The sequence below is a fragment of the Eleutherodactylus coqui genome, chromosome 1, assembly GCF_035609145.1.
Source record: "Eleutherodactylus coqui strain aEleCoq1 chromosome 1, aEleCoq1.hap1, whole genome shotgun sequence".
Taxonomy (NCBI): domain Eukaryota; kingdom Metazoa; phylum Chordata; class Amphibia; order Anura; family Eleutherodactylidae; genus Eleutherodactylus; species Eleutherodactylus coqui.
In genome coordinates, this window is record NC_089837.1 from 266,993,760 (window position 1) to 267,021,089 (window position 27,330).

Sequence of the window (27,330 nt, forward strand, 5' to 3'; positions counted from 1 at the left end):
TTGATATAATATATTTAAATTGCAAAACTTTAATAAAAGCGTTTAAACATAATTCACGTCATCTTGCCATGTTGGAACACCACATTGGACAGTGTTTAACGAAGGGACAAAAGGTTTCAATAAAGACTTATGGAAAACCCTGTGAACCCTCCAAGTAGCTGGCAAACCCAGTTCATAGGCGAGAGGGTTCACTACACGTGAGATGAAAAAGGGCCCCACGTAACGCAGCTTCACGGACGGGACCCTTAATTTGAAATTTTTAGAAGACAGGTATACCTTCTGTCCCACCCTGTAAGGTTCAGATACTGACAGACTCCTCCCACTACACAACTGCATACGAGCCCCCCCTGCAGCGTATCTGTGGCGACATCAGCTGCAGGACAGGCAGACAGAGTAGGGATTGCTGTAAGGAAGCGAGGATGCTGACCGTATGCACAAAAGGAATGGAGATACCCCAGTGGAAGAACAAGTGTGATTGTTCAGCGCAAACTCTGCCAACGGCAGGAAATCTTTCCACTGATGAGCTTTTTCACTAGCAAACAACCGTAAATATTGCACTAAGTCTTGGTTCTTCCGCTATTAGTTTGTGGGTGGAATGCTGACGAGAAGGAAAGCGACGTTCCCAGGTTTCTGCAGAAGGCTCGCCAAAACTGCGCCACAAACTGAACCCCGCGACCAGATACAATGTTTTGGGGAACCCCATGTAGGCATATGATTTTTTACAAAAATCTTGGCAAATTCTATTGCAGAAGGTAGCTTCTTTAATGCCACAAAATGTGCCATCTTTGAGAACTGGTCGACAACCACTAAGATAGTGGTGAACTTCTGCGATTCTGGTGAATCGGTGATAAAATCTACAGATTACTGCGACCACAGATGAGAAGGTACCAGTAACGGTCTCAGAGGACCCTCCAGAGGACGCCGACGACTTTTATTGCGTGCACAGACAGAGCATCCCAAAACAAAGTCGCGGATCTCTTGAGACATGCCTGGCCACCAGAAGTGTCTAGAACAAAGATCCAGGGTCCCCTGAAACCCCGGATGGCCTGCGAAAACCGACGAATGAGATTCTTCAATGACTCTGAGACGTAAGGTCTCTGGCACAAACCATCTGCCCTCTGGCACCCCCAAAGGAGCGTCCTGCTGACTGTTCTGTAGTTGAGGGATGAGGTTAGATTCTACAGCTGCCACCACCACCCCAGGTGCCAAGATATTCTTGGGAGTCATAGTCTCACTTTCCGGCGCCCCGAAACTCCGTGACAGGGCGTCCGCCTTTACGTTCTTCTCTCCTGGGATATATGTCACGACGAAATTAAACCTGGCGAAAAACAACACCCACCTGGCTTGACGAGCTGTGATTTTTTTTTTAGCAATGGCGAGATATACCAAATTCTTGTGATCGATATACATGGTAATGGCGTGTCTAGCCGCCTGAAGATGGTGTCGCCACTCTTCTAAAGCCCATTTGATCACCAGTAACTCACGGTTACCCACGGCGTAGTTGCGTTCTGCTGAACTAAACTTCCGCGAAAAGAACGCACATAGACTGTACCTGGATCTCCCACTGACTTCCTGAGACAATACAGCTCCTGCCCCTACCTCAGATGCATCTACCTCAATGAAAAAGGGTCGTCGTGCATCCGGCTGTACCAGCATCGGGGCAGTAGTAAATGCTCTTTTTAGACAACTAAAAACCTCTTGGGCCGCAGGCGACCATTTTACCAAGTCGGCCCCCTTCTTAGTCAGATCGGTCAAGGGTTGAGCGATAACTGAGTAATTCTTAATGAATTTACGGTAAAAGTTTGCAAAACCCCAAAACCACTGGAGAGCCTTAAGGTTATCTGGTCTGACCCATTGGGTCTGCTACTTTATCAGACTCCATCTGAATCTCCGTGGGTGAAATCACATAACCCAGGAAAGATACTTGTTTAGTACCAAATGTACATTTCTCCAACTTGACAAAAAGTTGATACTCGCGCAAACGGGTCAGAACAAACCTCAGATGCCGCACATGTGAATCCCAGTCTGGAGAATACACCAGAATGTCATCAAGATATACGACCAGAAATACCCCCAGGAAGTCGTGGAAGACCACGTTCATAAAGCCCTGGAACACAGCGGGGGGACAGAGTCCGAAGGGCATGACCAGACATTCAAAATGTCCTAACGGGGTGTTGAACGCAATCTTCCATTCATCTCCTTCTTGAATGCAAATTAAATTGTAAGCCCCCCTTAAGTCCAGTTTGGAAAACCAGTGGGCCTCTACCACTTGATTCAACAAGTCCGGAATCAGGGGCAAGGAGCACTGGTTCTTCACTGTGATTTTATTCAAAGCCGAATAATCCACACAAGGCCTCAATATCCCATTCTTCTTCTCAACAAAGAGACCTGCCCTGGCAGGTGACCTGGACGGCCGGATATGTCGCTTGGCCAGAGACTCCGAGATATAGGACTTAAGGGCTTCATGCTCACACCCCAACAAATTGAAAATGGCTCCCTTAGGGATGGGACTGTCAAGAATCAGATCAGTCCCACTCCCTATGGGGAGGCAAAATCTCAGACAGTTTTTGGAGAATACGTCCTCAAAATCCAACAAATACTCCAGGGCCAATACGGTATCTGCTGAGCACACGGCTATAGTAGTTAAGTGATTATGACAGGATGACCCCCAATGTGTCAATTCCCGGGTGGACCAATCAAATTGGGGGTTGTACAGTGCCAACCAGGGCATACCAAGTACCACATCAACAGACATCTTTTCCATAACCAGGAAAGACAGATTCTCAGAATAGAGGGCACCCACAGTGAACTGTAGAATGGGCATCCTCCATTGGAGAACACCTGCGGAGAGAGGGGTCGAATCAATACTAATGAAGCATATGGGGGGCTTCAGCATGGAAAATTCAGTCATCAGAGCTCTGACAAAATTTAAATTAATCAGATTGGCGGCAGCACCCAAATCAATAAGGGCTTGACCGGACCGAATAAAATTCCAGAAGCCAACCTGACAAGGCACCAACAACTTAGGGAATACCTGTGATCCTAGGCGATCCTCCCAACAATCACCTAGGATCTGTAGTTTTTCCCCCGGTTCAGACTGATGTTGTCGTTGCTTCTGTGGACAGGTTGCTACCCAATGTCCGGCTTCCCCATAGCAGAAGCAAAGACGGTGAGTCCTCCGGAACCGTCGCCATTTCCCGGGACTTAGCTGATCCACTTCCATAGGCTCGGCCCCAGGATTTGGCATGGGAAAAGTGGGAGCGGGTCTGCAGGACTCCCTAGTTTTACAGGCCTCACGTTCCTTTTCTCTAGATCTCAGTCTCCTGTCAGCCTTTACTGCCAATTCCATTGCCTCATTAAGTGTTGTGGAGCCGGGATGGGAAATAATTAGATCCTTGACAGCATCAGAAAGACCCAACAAAAACACATCCTTGAGGGAATCATCATTCCAGGAGGTTTCACCGGCATACTGTCTAAACTTAGAGCAATAGTCTTCAGCACACGCTGCCCCTGAGGCAAAGCCATGAGGTGAGGCACTGCTAACCATCTCATCAAAAATACCTCCTAGTTCCTGAAAAAACGAATCAACAGACTGTAGGCAAGCCAAACTCTCGGGTAAGGAGTAGGCCCATGTCTGGGGGGACCCGAAGTAGGGACATAATCAATCCCACCTTCTGGGACTCTGAGCCGGAGAATCCGGGCCGCATCCGGAAATATAATCTACATGACTGCTGAAAAACAAAAAACTTGCTTCTCTTTCCAGAAAACACCTCAGGAAAAGGACTCAGGGATAGATGGGGCGGCAGGAACCTGCGCCAACACCCGCTGCTCCTGGGCCACCATACGACCGGACAGGTCTTGGATTGCGCCCACTAGATCCTGCAACTGACTAGCAAGGACACTCATAGTCTCCATTGGAGAGCAAACAAAAACCCACAGGGTAATTTTAAGGCCAGTTATTATGTTACGGTATCCTACCTGATGATATGCCAGCCTGGGTTGCTCTAGAACTTATCCTCAATCTCTGTCCCTGCCTACTTGCCACCACCCCTGGCTAACCCCAGGCGGGCAACTGGGCGGCGGTCCCTGCTCTCACTTGGGACCGAGAGGGGGGACTAGCGTACCAAGATGGAACAGGGTAAAATACCAACAGGAAGGGCAAATGAAGAAAACCAACAGGAAATACACGCAGACCAAGGCAGATGGGATAACCTGGCAGATAGGGTAAAAGCGGACAAAAGCTGACAAAACAGGAGACTGACAGAGGCAGGATGCTAGCACACTGAACAGAAACCAATAACTGGCAGTGAATGGACCTCACTGCGAGCCTTATAAACAGAAGCCTTCACCCAGGGGCAGAGAGCGGAAGGCAACTACCTCCCAGCAGAATCCCATAACCAGGGGCTCATCCATAGAGCTGCACACACACAGGCGAGCGCACGTCGCCGCCCAGATCCACGAGCGCGCGCACTGCGCCAGCTAGCCACCTGCACCCCTGGCAGCCGCCGCATGGTAACACAAAGTGTATATATATATTATATATATATTATATATATATATATATATATATATATATATATATATATATAATGAGTGACCAGATTAACAGGGTTTATTTTGTGTACCGATGTACAGTGTGAAATACTATGAACCATTGCTGTAATTAATAAAACTGGCAGATGCCAGACTTTAAAGAAGCTCTAGGTGTTAAATTATATCCCTGAGAGTGATGCCAACCATCTTGAGTGGAGAAGATAGCAATCCTGAGTAGTGAATAATCCCCTATTGTCACATGTGGTGGAGTATGTGGGCAGAAAATGATGCACAAAGTTGCTGTGATGTCCAGAGTGTGGACTATCATGGTCCCAGAGAAGCCACAGTGACTGCAGTTAAACGGCCCTCCTGGCTGAGTGTGTGAGCTGTGAGAGAACTCCTGGAGCCTCCTGTTAGGAAAAGATTCCTGTACAGTCGGACCGTTAAAGCTGAGGTAGTTCCAGTTGTTGACCCACTGAAGTGCTGACCCACTGAAGAGTCCGAAAGCGAGCTTTATACCATAGATACAAGTTAGTGTGTGCCATTGGAGTTGTGTTGAGTGTCCACAGAGTCACACCAGGCCTGATAAGTAACAAAGAAACTATGAGTAGCCCAAGAGTTTGTGAATATAGTAAGAGGCTGTAAGAAGTCAAAGAGACTGAGATTTCTGGCCTTTGCAGAATCCAGAACAAACAGTGTTGCTTAGATTCCAGAATGTATGTTTTTGAGTACTACAGATTATATTGCCAAACTATTTGAAAATGATACAACATACTGTAATTGTGCTCTAAGTTAAAGTGTTTTGTACTGCTAATTGATCTGCCTAGTGAAGACTGTTATTATTTACTGCAGTGTGTGCTCCATTTCTTAATCTACCTGCATGTGGGGCTCCACGGGGGAGCAGGGGGGAGCGCTTTTAGTTCTCTGTGGTGAGCGTATCTGACAAATAGGCTCACCACGGAGAATCGCGGCATGTCGCCATTTAGATTCCGTGAGCAGAGAACCGCTCTGATTCTACGCTCATGGACGCCACGGTTCCGCTTTCCATAGTAACGCTATGGAAAGCGTTCACTGCATTACTCACGGATGGATTATCGCCACGGGTAACGCAATGAACAATCACCAGTGGACAGGCAGCCCAACCCAAAACACTCGTAAGTCAAATCACTTTTCCCCATTAAAATGAATGGATAAGCGATCAATCCGTTCCGGATTGTGAATCTCTCCCACTGATTTCAATGGGGATGGCGTTGCCCCATTGAAAGCAATAGGATGCCGGCACCCCTGCAGTGATTTTTGGGGAAGGGCTTTAAATATAAGACATTCCCTGAAAATCACCCCTAGCTGTAGTAAAAAAAATAAAAAAATATATATACTCACCTGTCAGCCGAGGCTCAGGTGTGCCTAGCCTTGTTCTTCCTGCACTGCTCTGAAGCTTTCAACAGGCGGGGATTAAAAATGCAGGGATAACAAGCACCGGCTAGACACGCCTGAGCCCCGGCAGCAGCGGACGGGTGAGTATATATTTTTTACTACAGCTAGGGATGATTTTCAGGGAAGGGCTTATATTTAAAGCCCGTCCCCGAAAAATCACTGCAGGGGTTGCCAGCAGTCCATTACTTTTAATGGGGCCACCGGCAGCAGCAGCGGCCTCATTGAGAGCAAGGCTTGTAACCCAAGCTTTTGCTCTTAAATCAGAACATAAATTCGGGAGAAAGCCTTCTTTCAAGTCAAAAAGCTTGTAAGCTGAGGCACTATTAACCCAAGGTATCACTGTATACTTAAATTACTCTCACACAGGTCATAGTGATTCCTCAGCTTTGCCCTGAAGGATTGCTAACAGAATACATGTTACTTATTAGCTGACATCTTTCATGCTGTGTTACTTGATTACACCAAGTCCCATATTTTATCCTGTCAGAATAGAACAGAGAACAGGCCAGGCATACTGAATTCTTTGAATAGGTTATAAAATCACACAGTGAGAGAAATTAATAAGGAGCTTTTACAGGCTTTGCAGAGGGCTCTTCAAAGTAAAATGTTAAATTCTCTGGTATTATGGTATAAAAATAGATTTAAGAAGAATGGCTGTACTATCTGATGACATACATTTTTCCAACAGGACCTTTCCCATGTAATAATTTTTGTTGGTTTGTTCATTACAGTAGACCACAGAGACACAGAAGGGAGGTACAAGAAGAGACGCACAAGCAAGGCAGGTATGCTAATTCTTTGCATTCCGATAAATCTCTGTTTGTTAGGTGATATAGTAGTAGTAGCAGCTCATGTTTGTCTGCCTGACATACCTATAATGTGTAGATGTAGTAAAGTTTAACTTGAGAGTAAGGTCTCATTTACACAGAACGACCTGCCGGACAAACGATGCCTGAAAGCGTGTCCCAGAGATGCTCGCTCCAGTGCTATTACACAGGAGCAAGTATCGCTGGCATCGCTAAGAGTGCTGCAAGCATTAAGGTGGGACAGCCAGGGAGCGTTCTCTACCCACCCGCCTCCAATCACTGTAAGCAGACAGTCTTTCAAAAGTGAAAAACTGCTGTTTACACTGAACGGCGTGTTGTTCAGTTTTCTGCATGCAGAAACTGAATGACTGAAGAACTCTTGTTCAATTGCTGCACGCATTTATATGAGAAGATTATCGCTCAAATTCCCACGAGAGTGAAGGCATTTGAATGATTCTGAATGAGACAACAGTCGTTTAAATGAGTGCATGAGCGCTGACGTCACCGCTAAGGTTGTCAGCGATCGTGCAGAGCATTTACACAAAACCTCGTTGGTGCACTGGCTTCTTGTCCTTTGTAAATGATCCCCACTCACTGCTTCCAATAGGAGGTGAAGTACTGAGTGAGAAGCGGACGAGAAGCCCACAATCCAACGGCAAGTCTTTCAGTTTAAATGCTCTGCATGAGCACTTGCAACCATAGCAGTGATGTCAGCGCTTGTGCAGTCATTTAAAAGACTGTTGGCCCATTTAAAAGGACCTTTACTGTGTAATCATATCTAGGGCAAAACAGATGTCCCTAGGTTCCTGTGTGGGGACGTTTCTTATTGGGACGATCACCCCACTTGTAGTCAGGGTTCCCTTTCCTGTGGTTTAGTTATCTTGTTAGTTTAGGGACTCAGAAGATAACGAGGACCCTTGATGTGGGTTTGTGAGCTTAGGCATTTTGGCCAAAATATGAACCAATACCTCATACTTATTGATACTTCCATCTGCCTTGTTGTTTTTGTACATTCCTAAGAATTTGGCAGTATGATGTGATGTCTCTGTTTTCCCCTTGTTGCTTGCACATTCGGTTTATGTTTAGTGTGAACAGTGTCAGATCGTGAGAGTATATCTTTCCCCTTAGCTATCCAAATATTATGTTCATGTAGGCCGCTGTTCTAATGGCCAAAGCAAGTAACAGCTAATTCGATACTCATTCAGAGAATTTCTTCTCCCTAAGGCTAGCTTCACACAGATGAGAAAATCGTGCTAGATTTGTGCGTGGCGAGACGCACCGCAATAGGAAGTCTTTGAGTTCCTTGGGCTTGCCTATGTGGTCGGTGCACAAAGATGGTATTACACAGGAAGAAATCAGAGTTCCCAAACATGGCAGAGTTTCACCCCGCCAAGGACCTCAGCCCACATTTCTACCCTAGTCAGTCAGTGTATTTGTGCCAGACAGGTAAAACACCGCAATGGGAAGTCTTTGTGCGACCACAGCATAGGCGACCGGCTGGAACCCAAGGAAAGTATTACGCATAAAGAAATTAGAGCGCCCAAACATGGCAGAGTTTCACCCTGCCAAGGGCCTCGGCTTCGACTCACACCCTCATTCATCGTGAGCATAAAGCGGACTCGGATGCTAGTGCAGCTGTGAACGTCTCATTAATGCAGTAGCGCTCCTTTTGTTTCGCCCAAACCACTGTCTCAGATAACTGTGGTAACACGAGAGAAAATACATGTTGCCCAGCGCTGATCCCCAGACCCCAAGCAGGAGGATGAGGTGGCATAATAAGGCCGAGAACCCATGACCGATGTAGGACCTGCAATACTCCGTGTGGGAAGTATGTGAGCGGGCCCTGGGTCAGGCCCGGTCCCAGCCTCCACCTTGTGTGACCCAAGGTGCCATGAGTTAAATAGCTATGGGAAATCCATGTGTCCCCTCACACTTAATTCTGTGTAGGCGTCAGATAGCTCAACACCGCAATGAGAAGTCTTTGAGTTCCTTGGGCTCGCCTATGCTGTGGGTGCACAAAGATGGTATTACACAGGAAGAAATCAGAGTGCCCAAACATGGCAGAGTTTCACGCCGCCAAGGACCTCGGCCTTGGCCTACATTTCTGCCCAAGTCAGTCAGTGTATTTGTGCCAGATAGGTAAAACACCACGATGGGAAGTTTTTGTGCACCCACAGCATAGGCAGACCCCAATAACATTTCAATAGCAAGAGTATAGGCGGGCCCCAGTAACATTTCTATAGCAAGAGTATAAGGGGACCCCAGTAACATTTCTGTAGCAAAAGTATAGGAGAATCCCGCAAACCATTCAGTAGAAACTGCATAGGCGGACTCCAGTAACATTTCTGTAGCAAGAGTATAGGCGGACCCCAGTAACATTTCTGTAGCAAGAGTATAGGGAGACCCCTGTAACATTTCTGTACAAGAGTACAAGTGCACCCCTGAAAAATTGCTCAACCGCGAGGGCAGGTGAAACCCATAAACATTTTTTAAGGATACAGCTCGCTGTTGCTTAATTTGTAACGGAGCCTGGAGGCAGCCCTGTGAAAAAAATTGCTTTCTGTTAAAGTATCAATACTTTTAAAACTTTGAAAATTTGTAAAAAAACTTTTAAACAGAGCCTTTTGGGCCGCAGAAAAATTGGCAGTTCAGCGTGATGACATGCTGTTTTACGAGTAGGAGGAGTAATAACATCCGAGAGTGATTGACAAAGCTAATTCCCCCTTTTTTTGTGGTGATAGAGGATGCATTTTTCTCCTGTTGCAGCAAAAAGAATCATTAGGTTCCGCTACTTTCCGCCGGTGGAAAAGAGAAGTCTGGGGAAATCCAGCCTTTGTTCATCTTTATGATTGTAAGCATGTCGGCACTGGCAGTTGACAGGCGGGTACGTTTATCGGTGAGGATTCCCCCAGCTGCACTAAACACCCTCTCTTTTTTATTTTTATTAAAATCACTTTTTGTTGAAAAGTTTTCATTTACAGAGCATTTGAAGCAGATTCTTAAATGACCTTTTGTGCTTTAACAGCATATAAACTGTCATGTCTATTCATTTCCATAAAAGGATACAAAGCTGACACAACTTGCTATAAACAAATATCACAATCGTTTGGGCATGAAGTGACTTCTGTCCTAGCTATCAAATCAAGCTTGGGCTCCTTGTTCGTTATCACTTGAGGCTATCTTACCCGACCTGGATCCAAGCCAGAAATCCCATGCGAAAACCTAGATGTACAAAAGGCCAAAGAACAATCTCCCCTCTACTCAGCCGTTTCATACCAAACTCTGTTCTGTCCACTAGAATTAGCCTCCCATCATCCACTCACCTCCCTCAACTGAAGGGTGGATTCTGCAAAGCCCAAAATCCACTGCAAAATGTTCTCTAATGGGAATGGGAAAGAGGGACTATCCAGAAGAATAAACCTAAAAGGAGGGGGGACCCAAATAAAGAACGTAATTAATTTTTAAAATTTATTTGAAAAAACAATGTGAAGTGGATTAATCAACACACATTTTTGTGGATAGCGTCTCCCTTATATCAATTTCTTGTAAGAGATTGGGAAACCTGTCGTGTGATTCTATAAAGGGTAACATTTTTTAGTAACATTTTTGAGTAACATTTTTGGCCAGCTCACTAATCTCCCGAGGCGTGTGTGGAGTAGGCTTTCCATGGCGTCCATATTTTAAGAAAGGAGGCATGTGATAAGGTTGACCAACTAAGTAGTTCTTCAAATCTATAAATTTAATTCATCTTATCCCTCCACATCTCTATAGACGAAGAGGTTGTTTTTCCCCAATAAAGTGGAATTAATGCTTTAGCCGCCATCATATAAGATGCTAGCTTGTCTTTTATCGGATTATATGACTCATGTGGTCTGCTGAGAATTATTGTGTCAGGGGATAGCCATATTGTTTTTCTGAGTATCACTTTCATTTCCCTTTCCCCTTCTATCCATAATACTCTGATCTTGTTGCAGCTCCACCAAATGTGGAGATATGATCCTGTGTGTTCTTGACATCTCCAGCATTTGTCTGTCTCCTAAACACCCTCTCTGACAAGATGCTAGCGGCAGAACAGGCGAGCACCTCCCGGGCGTACAGCGCAAGTTTGTGCCACGTGTCCAGCTTTGACACCCAATAGTTGTATGGAGCAGAGGCATCACGAAGGACAATGGTACGATCGGCTACGTACTCCCTCACCATCTTTTTACAGTGCTCCCTCCTTGACTGGGGAGTGGTGACATTGCCAGCTTGATGGCTCCCCAGCAAGACTATGGCCTTGGAGTGTGTTCTCCTGCCTGCGCTGGACATGCTGCCTGATCCCTGCTCCTTCCCTGCTACTTGGCCCTCTGAACTGCGTCTTCTGCCACTAGTGCTGTCAGATGGGAACTTTAGCATCACTTTTTCCACCAGGGCCCTGTGGTATTGCATCACTCTCGTACCCCTTTCCTCTTCAGGAATGAGAGTGGAAAGGTTCTCCTTATACCATGGGTTGAGAAGGGTATACACCCAGTAATCTGTGTTGGCCAGAATGCATCTAACGCGAGGGTCACAGGAAAGGCAGCCTAACATGAAGTCAGCCATGTGTGCCAAGGTCCCAGTATGCAACACACCGCTTTCCTCACTAGTAAGATGACTTTCAGGATCCTCCTCCTCTTCAGCCCATACACGCTGAACAGATGAGAGGCAAGCAGCATGGGTACCCTCTGCAGTGTGGCCAGCTGTCTCTTCCCCCTCCTCTTCCTCCTCCTCCCCTTCCTCCTCCAAAACGCGCTGAGATATAGACATGAGGGTGGTCTGGCTATCATGTGACATACTGTCATCCCCAGTCTCTTGTTCGGCTTTTATGCTTAGCAGCGAAATTCTCAGCAGGCAAAGCAGCGGCATGGTAACTCTAATGATTGCTGCATCGTCGCTCACCATCTGGGTAGACTCCTCAAAGTTTCCGAGGACCTGGAAGACATCTGCCATCCATGCCCACTCCTCAGTAAAGAATTGCGGAGGCTGACTACCACTCCGCCGCCCATGTTGCAGCTGGTAATCCACTATTGCTCTACGCTGCTTGTACAGCCTGGCCAACATGTACAGAGTAGAATTCCAGCGTGTGGGCACGTCGCACAGCAGTCAGTGCTCTGGCAGCTGAAACAGATGTTGCAGGGTCCTCAGGGTGGCAGCATCCATGGTGGACTTGCGAAAATGTGCGCAGACATAGTAACATAGTTCATAAGTTTGAATGAAGACAATGTCCATCTAGTCCAGCCTGCCTATCTTCCTGTGTTGTTGTTGATCCAGAGGGTGGCAAAAAACCCCAAGAGCAGAAGCCAATTAGCCCTTTTGGGAAAAAAATTCCTTCCTGACTCCCTAATGGCAATCAGACTGTTCCCTGGATCAACCCCTAATAGTTCCTACCTACCTGTATACCCGGATTAACAATTAACCTAAGATTTATAATCTATAATATCCTTCCTCTCCAGAAAGACATCAAGTCCCCTTTTAAACTCCTCCATGGATTTTGCCATCACCACGGGGCGCACCTTGCCGAGCAGGTCAGACAAGTGGGGTTAGTGTTTCAGAAACCGCTGAACCACCAGATTGAAGATGTGGGCCAGGCATGGAACGTGTATGTGAAGCTGCCGAGCTGCAGAGCCACCACCAGGTTGCGGCCGTTGTCACACACGACCATGCCAGGTTGGAGACTCAGCAGCGAAAGCCAGAAGTCAGTCTGCTCTGTCAGATCCTGCAGCAGCTCGAGGGCCTTGTGCCTCGTCACCTAAGCTGATAAGTTTCAGCATGGCTTGCTGACACTTGCCACCGCTGTGCTGCCACGCCATGCGCTAACAACTACTGGCGACGTGCTCACACTCATAGGCGTAGTGTCAGGGGTTGCTGGGGTCACCATGGTGACCCGGACCCTGCGCTCAGAGGGCCCCGAAGCCGCCGTCTGCCATACCCACATGCACATTCAGTGCATTAATGACTGGCTGTTCTGTGTGCAGCATGATTCCAATCAGGCTACACGCAGGACAGCCAGCCCGAGTGTAGCCCGGCAGAGCAGGGGGGAGGAGGAGGAGGGAGGGAGGGAGGGAGGAAGTAACATGGGCCGCAGTGCACAGTGATCATGTGCCTCCTCCTGCTGAACGGGAAGCTACAGTGTTTGCCTCTCTACTGCTGTGAGATGGAGAAGTCGTCTGGCCCCGGGTAAGTGTATATATGTGTATGTATCTGTCTATCTCATATCTATCTATCTCTCTCTCTATCTCATATCTATCTATCTTTCTATCTCATATCTATACCATATCTATCTATCTCATATCTATCTCTCCCATATCTCATATCTATCTTCCCTGGATTTACTGTATTCATACTTTACACACAATAAAAAAACGCATCTAAACCACATGCAGTTTTTATTGTGTCTGCCGATCCTTAATAACGTACACGGTCTTTAAATACTGCATGCAGGTTTTTTATGTGTTTTTCTTTATAAAAGTACAACAAAAACATGACCCCCCTAAGGCCGCTCTCACACACGTGTTCAGAAAACGTAGCTTGAAATCGTGGCATTTTTACCAGAATTTTGAGCAGCGTTTTCGAACACAGCGCTTTTTAATGCACCCCATCATTGTGATGGTTGAGGAGGTGTGTTAAAAACCACAAAAACGCAAAAATAGAATAGACAGCTCTTGAAAATCACAGCGTTTGTAACACCATGTTCGAGCGCAGATTTGAGTAAGCTCATTAAAATTTATGGGAGTGTTGTACGGTGGTTAGTACGGCGCTCGGGACACCGCGCTAATAGCGGTAAAAACAAATTTTCATGTGCAGGAAATGCGTCATGTTTGGAAAGATTACGCCAAGGGGCAGATCATGTTTGCAGCACGATCTAGGTATGGGAACTTTTGCACCCGGCCCCTGAGCCCTTAAGTGCGCCCCTGCTCACACTTCTTAATTGAGAGTTAAATGTGGCGGAGGAGGAGGAGGGGAAGGGGGAGGGTTTGGAGGAGGTGGCATAAAGCGCCGCAGATACCAGCACTGAGGTAGGACCCGCTATTCTTGGTGTGGGTAGGACGTGAGCAGTCCCAGGCTCTGACTCGGTCCCAGCCTCCACCAAGTTCACCCAATGTACCGTCAGGGAGATATAGTGGCCCTGCCCGCTTGTACTTGTCCACGTGTCCGTGGTTAAGTGGACCTTCCCAGTAACCGCGTTGGTGAGGGCACGATTTATGTTGTGGGAGACGTGCTGGTGTAGGGCGGAGACGGCACACCGGGAAAAATAGTGGCGACTGGTGACCGAATAGCGCGGGACTGCCGCCATCATGTTTTTGAAAGCTTCTGTTTCCACAAGCCTGTACGGCAGCATCTCCATGGCTGATTAATTTGGCAATGTGCAAGTTTAATGCTTGTGCATGCGGGTGGGTGGCCGCGTATTTACGCTTTCGCTCCAACGCTTGTGTTAGCAAGAGACATTGCTTGATGGAGTGGAGGACCGTGGAGGTAAGGGTGTGGGTGAAGGCCAGGAGGCGCTCATGCCTGCGTACTGGGAGGGGGATTGGATCTGTGTGCCAGGTTGTGGCACAGGGAAAGAATCAGTGGTGTGACTCTGAGGCGGTGAATGGCCTTCGTCCCACCTTGTGGGGTGCTTGGCCATCATATGCCTGCGCATGCTGGTGGTGGTCAGGCTGGTAGTGGTGGCTCCCCAGCTGATCATGGTGCGACACAGGTTGCACACCACTGTTCGTCGATCGTCTGCGCTCTCACTAAAAACCATCCACACCTTTGAACACCTAGCCCTTCGCACGGAGGCTTGCCGTGATGGGGTGCTTTGGGAAACAGTTGGGGGATTCTCCGCTCTGCCCCTGCCTCTACCCCTGACCTGCTCGCACTGCTCTGTTTGTAATAAAGGTCTACCACGCGGACCCCTAAATTCTGATATGAAGCTGGGGAGCCCAGAAACTTGACTCTCTCCTAATCCCGCAGCAGCCAGCTTTGATTCATCACACCCAGGAACTCGGCCTGTGCCCACACGCTCCCTTGGATGTCCGCGTCTTTGACCCTTACCCCTACTCCTCATCATGGTGGATTAAGAATAGAGCAGGGCCCAATTAAATTACCCCACTGTACAGCACTGACAACTGTGGCTTAACTCACCGCACACAGGGACTTGTTGATAGCAGAGGCTCTATGCTGTGACTTTAAAAAATTAACCCGCTGTCTAGCGCTGATACCTAGGGGTAATTTACCGCTCACAGAGACATGTAGATAAGAGAGGCTGTATGGAGTGGGAGAAGACTGAACTAGTTTGCAGTAGGCTAGGAAATGTTAGAATGCAGTTTCATGGTGAGAGCTGGTTGTACGGCACTGCAGGCTGAGAACGCCATTACTGAAAGGCTGGGAACAGGCCTACATGCGTAATACAAAAATTGATGCACTACTGCTCCCAGCTAGCCACAACTGTAAAGCACACGGTCAGATGTAGCCCTAAGAAGGACGGTTAGGGTTCTTGTACGGAGGATCAGGACTGTATAACTTTCCCTATAGAAGTCGTTCTGTCCCTAAACTCTGCGTTATGCACAGCACACACAGAACAGTATAACTGAAGTAGTTTGCAGTAGGCTAGGAAATGTTAGAGTGCAGTTCTAGGTGAGAGCTGGTTGTACGGCACTGCAGGCTGAGAACGCCATTACTGAAAGGCTGGGAACAGGCCTACATGCGTAAAACAAAAATTGATGCACTACTGCTCCCAGCCAGCCACAACTGTAAAGCACATGGTCAGATGTTGCCCTAAGAAGGACCTTTGGGGTTCTTGTACGGAGGATCAGGACTTTATAACTTTCCCTATAGAAGCAGCTCTGTCCCTAAACACTGCGTTATGCACTGCAGACTGAGAACGCTATAGTTGAAATGGCCTGCACAGCCCGAGGTGCATAAAAAAAGAAATTGGTGCACTACTGCTCCCGGCCAGCCACAACAGTAATGCACACTATGAAGAGTAGCCCTAAGAAGGACCGTTGGGTTTCTTGACGACAGGATCCTACTCTAACACTGTCCCTATATCAGCAGCAGCACTATCCCTAACCTCTGCCAGCATGCGTCTGAGGCAAGCCGCGGGCGGGACCACATTAAGTACTCGGCGGTCACTTGATCGGCCCAGCCACTCACTACTGGGGGAGGGGGAGTGCTGGCACATCACAGCAGGAAGTGGTAATGCCTTCCCCTCATGTCTATTGGCTAGAAAATGGCGCTAAACATGTGGGGAAGGAAATGCAATTGACTCGAGTAACGCGTGGTGTTTGACTCGAGTAAGGAGCATCTCGAGTACCCTAATACTCGAACAAGCATCAAGCTCGGACGACTGTGCTCGCTCATCTCTAGTGGATATTATTGGACAATGACGAAATGTTCAAAAGATGGTCATGGGAACTACAGGACCCGGAGATACCCCCAAAAAATTGTACAAAGTTGGGATTCAGTCAGGAAAGCCATAACCAACAAAAGATGACAGGAAACTTATTTCAAAATAATCAGGCGATATATGGCTTTAATATTCCCCCACACCCTGAAAACCCAGACAGACTGCAAGCGTGCCCTAGATGCTTGCAGCCAAAATCTGATTTACTACATAGTCTTTGGAACTGTTCTAAACAATAGAAATGTTTTGGGAGCAGGTCCAATCGTTAGTGCTGGAGATAGGGGAAGTATCTATTCCTCTGACCCCTCAGGCATATGTATTCCATTCCCTACCTAACTATGGTAAATGCACTAAACTAATACACACTATCCTCATAACAAGCAAAAGATGCCTCTTGTCAAACCGGCTACAAGCAACTCCGCCGACACTATTAGATATAATACAGCAACTAAAATATCTATTAAAAATGGAGAGATTGGAGAGATTGAAAATAAAAAGATGTGAAGAATCTCAAGCGACAAGGTTTTTATTAAAAAATTCCTAGATCCAGATGAGATTAAAACATGTATGTCGCTGTTTAAAAATACAACTTGGTACTATATCCAGACAGATACCAAGGGCCTGGGGAGACGTAAGATAGATTAATGTAAATCAATATCCCCTCAACACATGGGAAAGGAGATGGGTAGATGTAAAGGATAGAGATAAAACTAGATTTTGACATGTTGTAAGACATGACTATAATTTTAAATAGGAAAAAAATCTAAAAAAAAAAGGTACACAAAGATATCACTATAATGATCACCTATAAAAAGAAATGTTGTATATTTGTTTTGCTGTTTTTTTTGGCTTGGTCTTGTTTTTCTTTGTTTGTCTTATATCTTGCAGACTCCGGCAGTTTTAGAAGTTTTAGAAGTGTATAAATGTGGAAACAATGGAGTGTACGGAAAGTAGTTTAAAAATCGCACTTGCCTGTGTGAAGTTTGCCTCATTGCTTTATTTTACATTTTGAAGTTTCCATTGTTTTGACCATTTATCCATTTGAGGCTAATTTTTTCTCCATGTTCAAGACACCACCAGGAGTATCCTATTGCACGGAGCGTCATTGTCTTTGTGCCGTGTTGGTGGCTCTTTTCAAAATTAATTAATGGCATTTTTTTTCAAAACACAGCATACATGACTTGAGAAACACCAGAAAAAAAATGTATGTTACAATTGTACTACAATAAAGTCATCAAAAAAATGCTTGGTAACCTGTTAGTGACTACCACAGTGTTTTTTACGTCCTGCCTAAGTGGGCTCTAATCCCCGAGGATGTAAACCATGCTTCCTCTGGGGATTAAAGCCCTGCGGGCTCTAGACATAACAGCTCCAGGCTGCTGGCTCCTCGAGGTAGCTGACAACCTAGAGCCCCCCTAATTACGTGATTGCCAGTTACCGGCTATTCACCAGATACCGGCGATCGCATTAACCCCTTAGTGAAGGAGCTTTTTTGCTTTTTTCCATTTTTGTTTTTTCCTACTCCCTTTTAAAAAATCGTAGCTCCTTTATTTATCCATAGACGTCGCTGTATGAGGGCTTGTTTTTTGCGGGACGAGTTGTATTTTTCAATGGCACTATTTATTGTACCATATAATTTACTGAAAAACTTTTTAAAAATTCTTAGCGGAGAGAAATGGAAAAAAAATGACATTCCCCCATCTTTCGGTGCGTCCTGTTTCTACAGCACACAAACTGCAACAAAAATGACCTGATATTTTTATTCTATGGGTCAGTACGATTGCTACGATACCAAACTTGTATAGTATTTTTTTTGCTGTAGTACTTTTATTTTTTTTTTAAGATATTTAATTTTTTTCAATTATTTTCTGCGGTCATTTTGTGCGCGCAATATCTTTTTTATTTTTTCGTCGATGTAGTTGAGCAAGGGCTCATTTTTTGCGGGATGTCCTGAAGTTTCCGATAGTATCAATTTGGAATACATACGACTTTTTGATCACTTTTTATTGCATTTTTTCTGGGAGACAGGGTAACTAAAAAAATGTAATTCTGGCGTTTTTTTTTTTTTTCCAGACGACGTTCACTGTGCGGGAAAAATAATGCACTACTTTGATAGTTCGGACTTTTACGGACGCGGTGATATCAAATACATATTTTTATTTTATGATTTTGATTTTTTAATAATGGATATGGCAAAAGGGGGGTGATTTAAACTTTTATAACTTTTTTTTTTTTAACAATTAAAAAAACTTTATTGATTATTTTTTTTACATTACTTTGAAGTCCCTCTGGGGGACTTTAACATGCGATGCTTTGATCGCTCCTGCAGTATGACGTAATGCTATAGCATTACGTCATACTGCTTTTTTACAGGCAGTCTTTCAAGCCACCCTGTGTGGATGGCTTAATAGGCAGTCTGCTAAGGCAGCCCTGGGGCCATTCATTAAGCCCCCGGCTGCTATGACACCTGCACGGCTCTCCCGATCTCACCGCGGGGGGGGGGGGGGGGGGGGCGTGCAGGACCCCGGAAAAGCATTCGGGGATTTAAATGCCGCTGTCAGAATTGACAGCGGCATTTAAAGGGTTAATAGCCGCGATCGGCCGAGCGCAGCTATTGCCCGCGGGTGTCAGCTGTAATAAACAGCTGACGCCCGCGCTGTATGGAGGGAGATAGCGCTGCTACCTCCCTCTATACACGCCCTGCAACAGCAGGACGTAGTTTCCCGATGGGGCGGTCGTTAAGGGGTTAAAGTCAATGGGAAGTTAAAAAAAGGTAAAGTTTTAGCTCCCCTTGAGATATTGCAATTAAAAAATGTGAAAAAATGACAATGTTTTCAAAATGTTGTCAATTCTGGCACCTTTAACCCCTTCAGGACATGGCCTATTTTGGGCTTAAGGACCAAGCCTTATTTTTCCAATCTGACATCTGTCACTTCATGTGCTAATAACTTTTGAATGCTTTTACTTATCAATGTGATTCTGAGATTGTTTTTTCGTGACATATTGTAAATTATGTTTGTGTAAAAATTGCATCAATAAATTTTGTCTTAACTAGGAAAAAAAAATGAAATAGAAATTTTCAGAAAATTTGGAAAAATTGACAATTTTCAAACTTTGACTATCTGTCTTACAAAAAGAAAAATTCAAACACCACAAAATAGTTATTAACATTTCCCATATGCCTGCTTTATACTGCAATAATTTTTTAAGCGTTATTTTATTTTTTTTTAGACTCCACAGAGTATATAAATTTAGCAGTCATTTTTCAAATTTACTAGCAAATTTCAAAATCTAAATTTTTAAGGGCCAACTTAGTTTAGATGTGGATTTTAAGAGCCTGTATACCAGAAACCCCCCACAAATCACCACATTTTAAAAACTGCACCCTTCAAAGAATTCAAAATGGCATTTAGGAAGTTTATTAACCCTTTAGATGCTTCACAGGAATTAAACAAAAGTGCGTCAGAAATTAGAAAAATTAAATTTTTCCACAGATTTTCAGTTTAAAACCATTTTTCCTGTAAAACAGCAGGAGTTAGCTGAGAAACAAAACTCAGGATGTATTACCAGGATTCCGCAGTTTTTAGAAATGCCCCATATGTGTGCGTAAACTGTTGTTCAGGCACATGGCGGGGCTCAGAAGAGAAGGAGCGCTATTTGGCTTTTTGAATGCAGATTTTGCTGGAATAATTTTCAGACCCCATGTAGTGTTTGTAGTGTCCCTGAGGTACCAGAACATTTGAAACCCCAAAAATTGACTCCATTTTGGAAACTAGATCCCCTCAGGGAATTTAGTAAGGGGTGTAGTGAGCGTTTTGAACTCATAGGTGTTTCAGGAATTTTTTTACCAGTTTGAGTTGAATACGAAAAATTCTAATTTTTCCAGTAATGTTTAGCTTTAGGCCCAGATTTCTATTTTTTACCAGGAGCAGAAGGAGAAAAGGTACCCCATGATGCGTTACCGAATTGCTCCTATGTGCAGAAATGCCCCATATGTGGGCGTAAACTGTTTGGGCACATGGCAGGGCTCAGAAGGGAAGGACTTGGCATGTGGGTTTATGTACAAGCTGTGCAAAGTATATCGGGGTAAAACGTCAGGGCAACAGTAAAATTAAAATTTCAGGGATGTTTGGTATGTCTTAAAACAATTTATTATACACAGGCCGGGTTGTGTGGGGCACGTTTCGCAATGATACATGGTGTCCTTTCTTATCCCTTGTTTGTAGCACACTGCACTTTTTGGGGGGTCCTTACCTTCTCCCAGTGGAGGGAATTTCACTGGGAAAGTGCTGCCCTGGTACAATCCTCGTGGCCTCGCTTCCAGAAGTACTGGGCTGCTCTCCCACCCCCTGGTCCCCAAATATTAGGGCCTTGATAACGTCTTCCTGAAATTTGAGGAAGGTGCCCTTCTGGCCTGCACCACGATACAGCACTTAGGCATTGTATAGTGCCATCTGTACGAGGTGCACAGCCAGTTTTTTGTACCACACCCATGTTTTCCACATAGCATTATATGGCTCCAGTACCTGGTCTGATAGATCAACCCCTCCCATGTACTTATTATAGTCAAGGACACAGTCTGGTTTGGGGGTTTCTGTACCTCGTACTGGGCAGGGGGTACTGCTGTGGCCGCGGATTGTGGTCAATATAAGGACATCCCTCTTGTCCTTATACTTGACACACAACATATTGTCGCTGCATTGGGCCCGGCTCTCACCCCTTCTGAGCAGTTGCCCAAGCAGCGTCTTAGGGAGGTTTCTCTGATTTTTTTTGGATGGTACCACATGCCACTGTTCCTCTGGAAGCGAGGCACTGAAACAGGGGAACACTGGTATAAAAGTTGTCCAGGTATAGATGGTAACCCTGGTCTAATAGTGGGTGCACTAGTTCCCACACTATTTTCCCTGTTACTCCCAGCACGGGGGGGGGGGGGGCATTCTAGAGGCTCAATTTTGGTGTCCTTCCCCTCATAAATGCGGAATTTATGCGTGTACCCCGATGTACTTTCGCACAGTTTGTACAATTTTACGCCTTACCGTGCCCGCTTACTGGGCAGGTACTGGCGGAATTTAAGCCTCCCTTTGAAGTGCACCAGGGACTCGTCTACTGCAGTATTTTTTTCTGCGGTATATGCCTGGTCAAATTTAAAATTAAAATGTTCCACTACTAACCTGATTTTATACAAGCGATCATAATTGGGATGATCACTTTGGGGGCATTATCGTTATAGTGTAAAAAATTTTGGATCATCTCAAACCGTGTCCTTGACATTGCCATCCGGAACATAGGAGTGTGATACAAAATATCAGTACTCCAGTATGCCCGGATGGTCGGCTTTTTCACTAGACCCATGGTTAACACAAGACCCCAACATTTTTTTTATTTCTAGTGCATCCACAGGGGGCCACTTATTGGGTCTTGTGTAGCTGGAGGTGGGATTTTGCTGTATAAAATACTGGGCATACAAATTCGTTTGGGTCACTATGTGAGCAAAAAAATCATCGGGAAAAAAAAAATACATAAAAAAGTCCCTCGCTCTGAGCCCTTCAGTATCAAACTGAATCCCTGGGTTGCCAAAGAAGTCAGGGATCTGGGGTCTAAAATTTTCAGGGGTACCCCAACTATCAGGTGTATTGGGGTCCACAGTAGTGGAAGTCCTTGGACGCCTTCTTGGGGGTACAGGTAGTTCAGATTCACTAGATGAGGATGAAGATGAGGAGGAGGAGAATGCCAGAAAAGTGGCGTCATCCCCACTAACAGAATCTGAGTCAGAGGCAATAATTGCGTACGCCTCCTCAGCAGTAAATCTCCTGCGGGCCATTATAAAAGTGTAATATGCACTTCAGAAAAAAAAATGTATTGTACAGGACACTGCGGGTTCACTGGGATGGGGTGACCAGGGAATGGGGGCAGAAATGCAGAGCTTTTTTTTTCTCTTTTTTTCTTTTTTTTAAGACTGACAGATATGCTCACAATACATGAACTACATACTACGCTGACTAACTACACTACGCTAACTACACACTATGCTAATTAATGACGGGAAGGGGGACTATAAAATGGGAACACAAAAGGAACTTTTTTTTCACACTGACAGATACGCTGACTAACTACACACTACGCTGACTAATGACGGTGTTAGCGCAATTTTTGCTATTTCAGATATACTGTGTGTTTCAAATTAGATAAATATAATGTACAGGCCTGGAGAGCCTTTCAAAGATCACACGTCTCTACATCATGTGTCCCAAAAGAGTCTGTCTTTATTAACGCGCGTAAAAGTTTTAAATGTTTCAACACAGGAAGTGAAGTAATTTAGGATACAGTTACATTATTTAGCGTGCTGATTGGTCGCTCTCAGAGGGAGGTATTTGTGAGGTAGCTTGTGATGTCATCCATCTGGGAGGAACTTCGGTGAACACGCTCAGTTCATTCTTGAATTTGGTCTCAAGAGAAGAACATCCTGTTTCTCCTCTCTGCTTGTCCAAGAGACATTCCTAGATTGGTCAAACCAGTTCTAACTGGCAAAAACCTGTTTATGGACACAAAGCATTGCTCCTCTAATTCTTGTGGAGGTTCAGACTGGAAACACAACATAGCATCTTCATAGTTGACAAAAATACAGAAAATACTTATAGGACATCTCCCACAACGGGAAGGGGGGACTATGAAATGCGAACTCAAAACTCTCACTACACTACAGATCGCTATTAGATTCTTATTTTTCACACAGCGCTATCGCTCTCTACAACCGCCGGAAGCACTGTGAGGCGATTGCAGAGAGACACTATACTATAAACAGCGGGCTTTCTGCTGCCGAGCTGTGATTGGTCAGCGAGTTCTTCACTGACCAATCACAGCGATCGCCCGCGCAGGACCACTGTGATTGGTCCCTGGCCCGCACGTAGTGATTGTCTGCTAACAATGTTAGCAGACGTCCCTACTGTGTCGCCGCGATTGTCACCGCGGCGACACTAAGTGCAGGACATAAGTTTACGCCCAGTTGCGGGAAGTATCCCGCTGCCAGGACGTAAACTTACACCCTGGAGAGGGAAGGGGTTAATAAATATACACAAATTCTGTTGTCTATTTTTACTACCTAAATGAAGTACAATATGTGGTATAAAAATTAAAAAAAAAGCAATTTCAGAATCACTTGGATATGCAAAATGTTAACAGTTATTCTATGTTAAAGTGACACATGTCAGATTTCCAAAATTTGGCAAACATGCTTGGTCACTAAGGGATTAAAGACACAATGAAAAATGCCTATGATTCATGGCATTTTTTGCAAGTTAAAAAAGGCTGAATAAAAAAAAAAAGTGTGTGTGATGGATTGTTATAGTATGTTAACCCCTAAGTGACGAGCTTTTTTGTTTTTTTCTATTTTCGTTTTTTCCTGCCCCCTTTAAAAATTGTAACTCCTTTATTTATCAATTGACGTAGCTATATAAGGGCTTGTTTTTTTGCTAGACAAGTTATATTTTTCAATGGTACTATTTAATGTACCATATAACGTACTTAAAACCGTTTTAAAAATTCTAAGTGGAGAGAAATGGGAAAAAAATGAAATTCTGCCATCTACAGTGCACAAACTACAAAAAAAATTACATGATGATTTTATTCTATGTGTCAGTACAATTACTACGATACTAAACCTATATAGTTTTTTTGCTGTACTACTTGTATTTTTGTCAAAGATATTTAATTTTTTAAATGTAAAAAATTTTTCTGCTGCGTTTTTATTTTTCCATCGAAATAGTTGTCTGAGGGCTCATTTTTTGCGGGACATGCTGTAGTTTACATTTTAGAATACATCTGACTTTTTGATCGCTTTTTATTGCATTTTTTCTCGAAAATAGGGTGACCAAAAAAGCACATTTCTGTAGTTTTTTTTTATCCTGACGACATTCTTTGTGCGGGGTAAATAATGCGTTACTTTGATACATCAGACTTACGGATGCAGCTATATCAAATATATATTTTTGATTATTTAGATTCTTTTATTATAAATATGGCAAAAGGTTTTTTTTTAAAACTTTTTTAAACTTTTTTTTTTTTTTTTTTTAATCATTAGCAAAACTTTATCGATCTTAGTTTTACTTTTTCTTTTAGTCCCCAGAGGGGAAATCAACTTGCAATGCTTTGATCACTCCTGCAGCATGATGTAATGGCACAGCGTTACATTATACTGCAATCTGACAGACAGTCTATCAAGCCACCCCATGGCATTCTGCAACGACAGGCCTGGGGCCTTTCAGAAAGCCCCCGGCTGTCATGATACCCACACGCCTCCTTGCAATCTCATCGCGGAGGGCCGTATAGGACTCAGAATTGACAGCGGCATTTAAGAGCCCTGATGAACCACGCTGTTGCCGCTGGTTGTCAGCTGTAAGAAGCAGCCGACACCCGCGATGTATGGAGCGAGATTGGCCCCTGATCTCCCTTCATATATGTCCTGTGGTGGCAGGATGTAAAAACTCTACAGGGCTGCCATGAAGGGGTTAAAGAAAACCTATCACCTGATGCATGCTGTCTGAAGCATGAGCAGTACGACATCTGGACAGATATGCACAGTACAGGTATGTATGTTTTATTCGAAAATGCTGTGGCGATACACAAAAACATACTTTAAAAATCCCTTCCAGTCTCTCTGATTGCCTAGACTGACAGATCTTTTACTATACGCTTAGGGCTCAGTCACACGGGAGTTTTTAATGTACATATATGTTTGCCGACCCCATTGAGAATATACACTGAAGATCGCAATCCTCTGGCATAGCTGTGACAGCTGTGGCACAGCTATTGAATGACAGCTGCCTCTGATTTGTCACAGTGCTCAGCCAATCCGAAGCAGCCCTTTCAGCAGGCGGAGATTTTTAATCTCCGCCTGCTGAAATCACTTCAGAGCAGTGCAGAAGAAGACCTGGCTAGACACGCCTGGGCACCGGCAGCTGCAGAGAGGTGAGTATGTATAGATTTTTTTATTTTTTTTTACACATTTTAGGGATGATTTTCAGGGAAGTGCTTATATTTAAAGCTCCCGAAAATCACTGCAGGGCTTGCCAGCAGCCTATTGCTTTCTATGGAGCAGGCTGTAGCGCCGGCTCCATTGAATTCAATGTGAGAAGATCGCGATCCTCTGCTACAGCTGTGGCAGAGGATTTCTTCATCTCTGTGGGGAGTCCAATTGTCAATCGACAGAGGATCGCGATGTTCTCTATGTCAATGGGGCCGCCGCTGCTGCAACCAGCCCATTGACCAAAGGTGAAACCCCTGGATGTGACAGCATCCAGGGGTTTCACATCCAAGGAATCCCTTGCTGCAGCCGTCACAGCCGCAGCAAGGGATAGTGGGCAGTGCACTTTATGTGCAGAAACACGCTGCCAAGTGTGTTTTTTTTCTGAGTGCCACCCGCTTCGGTCATGCGAATTACTTGTGTGTTTGCATTCTGCGCACAAAAATTTGCATGTTAAAATGCCCGTGTGACTGAGCCCTAACAAGAAGAAACCTGTTACTCCATACCAGTGGAGCACAATCAACAGACCTTGCTACCACAGATTGCGATCCTTGCCCAGCTATCAAGATCTCCAGAGCAAGCCACTTAAAGACTGCAATGAGCGCTTTCCTCTGCAATGATTAATACAGACCCTGGTCACTGGTTTACAGGCTAAGCGCTTATTCCCACGAGCGTATATCATCCGGCGTTTTCACACCTCCCCCTCACTGGCCCTCTACCTCTCTCCTCCATGCCGCCGTTTGCTATGTCCTGCACACTCCCATTGCTGACTATGGGCAAGGGGTGGTAAGGGGGTGGGATTAATACGGACTTACCTCCGCCCTGTCCCGCCCACTCCCATTGCAAACCACTCAACAGGGAGGAGAGAGGCAGAAAGCTAGTGAGTGGAGGGGAAGGGGAGGGGGGGGGGGGGACTGCTCAGATGGAAGCGTATATCGGCCGGCTGCGAAACATAGGCCGATATACGCTTGTGGGAATAAGTCCTACATCTGTATGATGGTAGCTTGTATTAAGAAGCTAATTTACCAATGGGGCGGTAGGACAGAATTACTGTTCAAGGATAATGGTGTGTTTTGTGGGAATTTCTGATGTGGGGGGAGGGGGCATGGCTCTTTAGGAGCGATAGATTGTGATCTGACAGGGAGAGATTATGATGTAGGGGGAAATATGGCTTTGTTAGGCAAGTGAATTATGAGGCAGCAGGGAATTATGGTTCCGGGGGGGGGGGGGGGGGTTACGTTATGTTAACCCTTTAGTGACCCAGCCAATTTGAGCATTAATTACCACGCCAAAATTTGGAAATCTGACATGTGTCACTTTAACATAGAACAACTCTGTAAAGGTTTTGCATATCCAAGTAATTCTGACATTTTTTTCACTACATATTGTGCTTTATTTAGGTGTTAAAGATAGACTAATAGAATTTGTGTATATTTATTAAAAGAGCTAAAATTGGGAAAATTTTGAAAATAGTCTTTTGTCACCTTTTCAACTGTAAATTGTAAATATGTGCAAACATACTGTACAAATTTTTGATGAGATTTTTTTTTACGATTTAGGAGAGATATAAATTTAACATTAACTATTAAAATTTTGAGGAACATTTTGTTCTCCTGCACCAAACCAAGATTGCAAAGACTTATAGGCGTCAGAATGATAGATACCGGCTCAAGTAACGCCATTTTAAAAAATGCACACCTTAATATATTCACTGAGGGGTGTCATGAATATTTTTCAGAAGTTAATGCAATTTAGAGGAGAAAAAATAAAATTCCATATTTTTGCAGATGTCATTTTAAGCAGTTTGTTTTCTATAGTGCACATGAAAATAAGGATTTGCACCCCAAAATGGATACCCCTGTTTGTCCTGTGTTCAGAAACATACCCATTTTGGCCCTAATCGTATGTCTGTTTACATAACTGGGCCCAAAACGAAAGGAGCAGCCAGTGACTTTCAGAACAGACATTTTGCTTGAAGGTGTTTTAGGCCTCATTGCACACTTTTAGAGCCCTTGAGCGACCAAAATGATAGAGAACCCCAACAATTGACCCCATATTGAAAACTAGACCCCTGAATGAATGCATCTTAGGGTGTGCTTCAGATTTTGACACCACAGTTTTTGAATGAATGT

At 44.8% G+C, this 27,330-nt stretch overlaps 1 protein-coding gene across 2 annotated transcripts in view; it reads left to right on the forward strand.

Moving 5' to 3' along the window:
* The window catches only part of LOC136633120 (gamma-aminobutyric acid receptor subunit rho-1-like), a 191,313-nt gene that overhangs the window by 13,378 nt on the left and 150,605 nt on the right, over nucleotides 1-27,330 (forward strand). The window contains exon 2 of one of the 2 annotated variants that reach the window (XM_066608609.1): nucleotides 6,699-6,752. In XM_066608609.1, the coding sequence (XP_066464706.1) occupies nucleotides 6,699-6,752 (54 nt within the window). Of the gene's footprint in view, nucleotides 1-6,698; nucleotides 6,753-12,913; nucleotides 12,969-27,330 lie in introns of those variants that run through there. The other variant, XM_066608619.1, reaches the window with a different exon arrangement.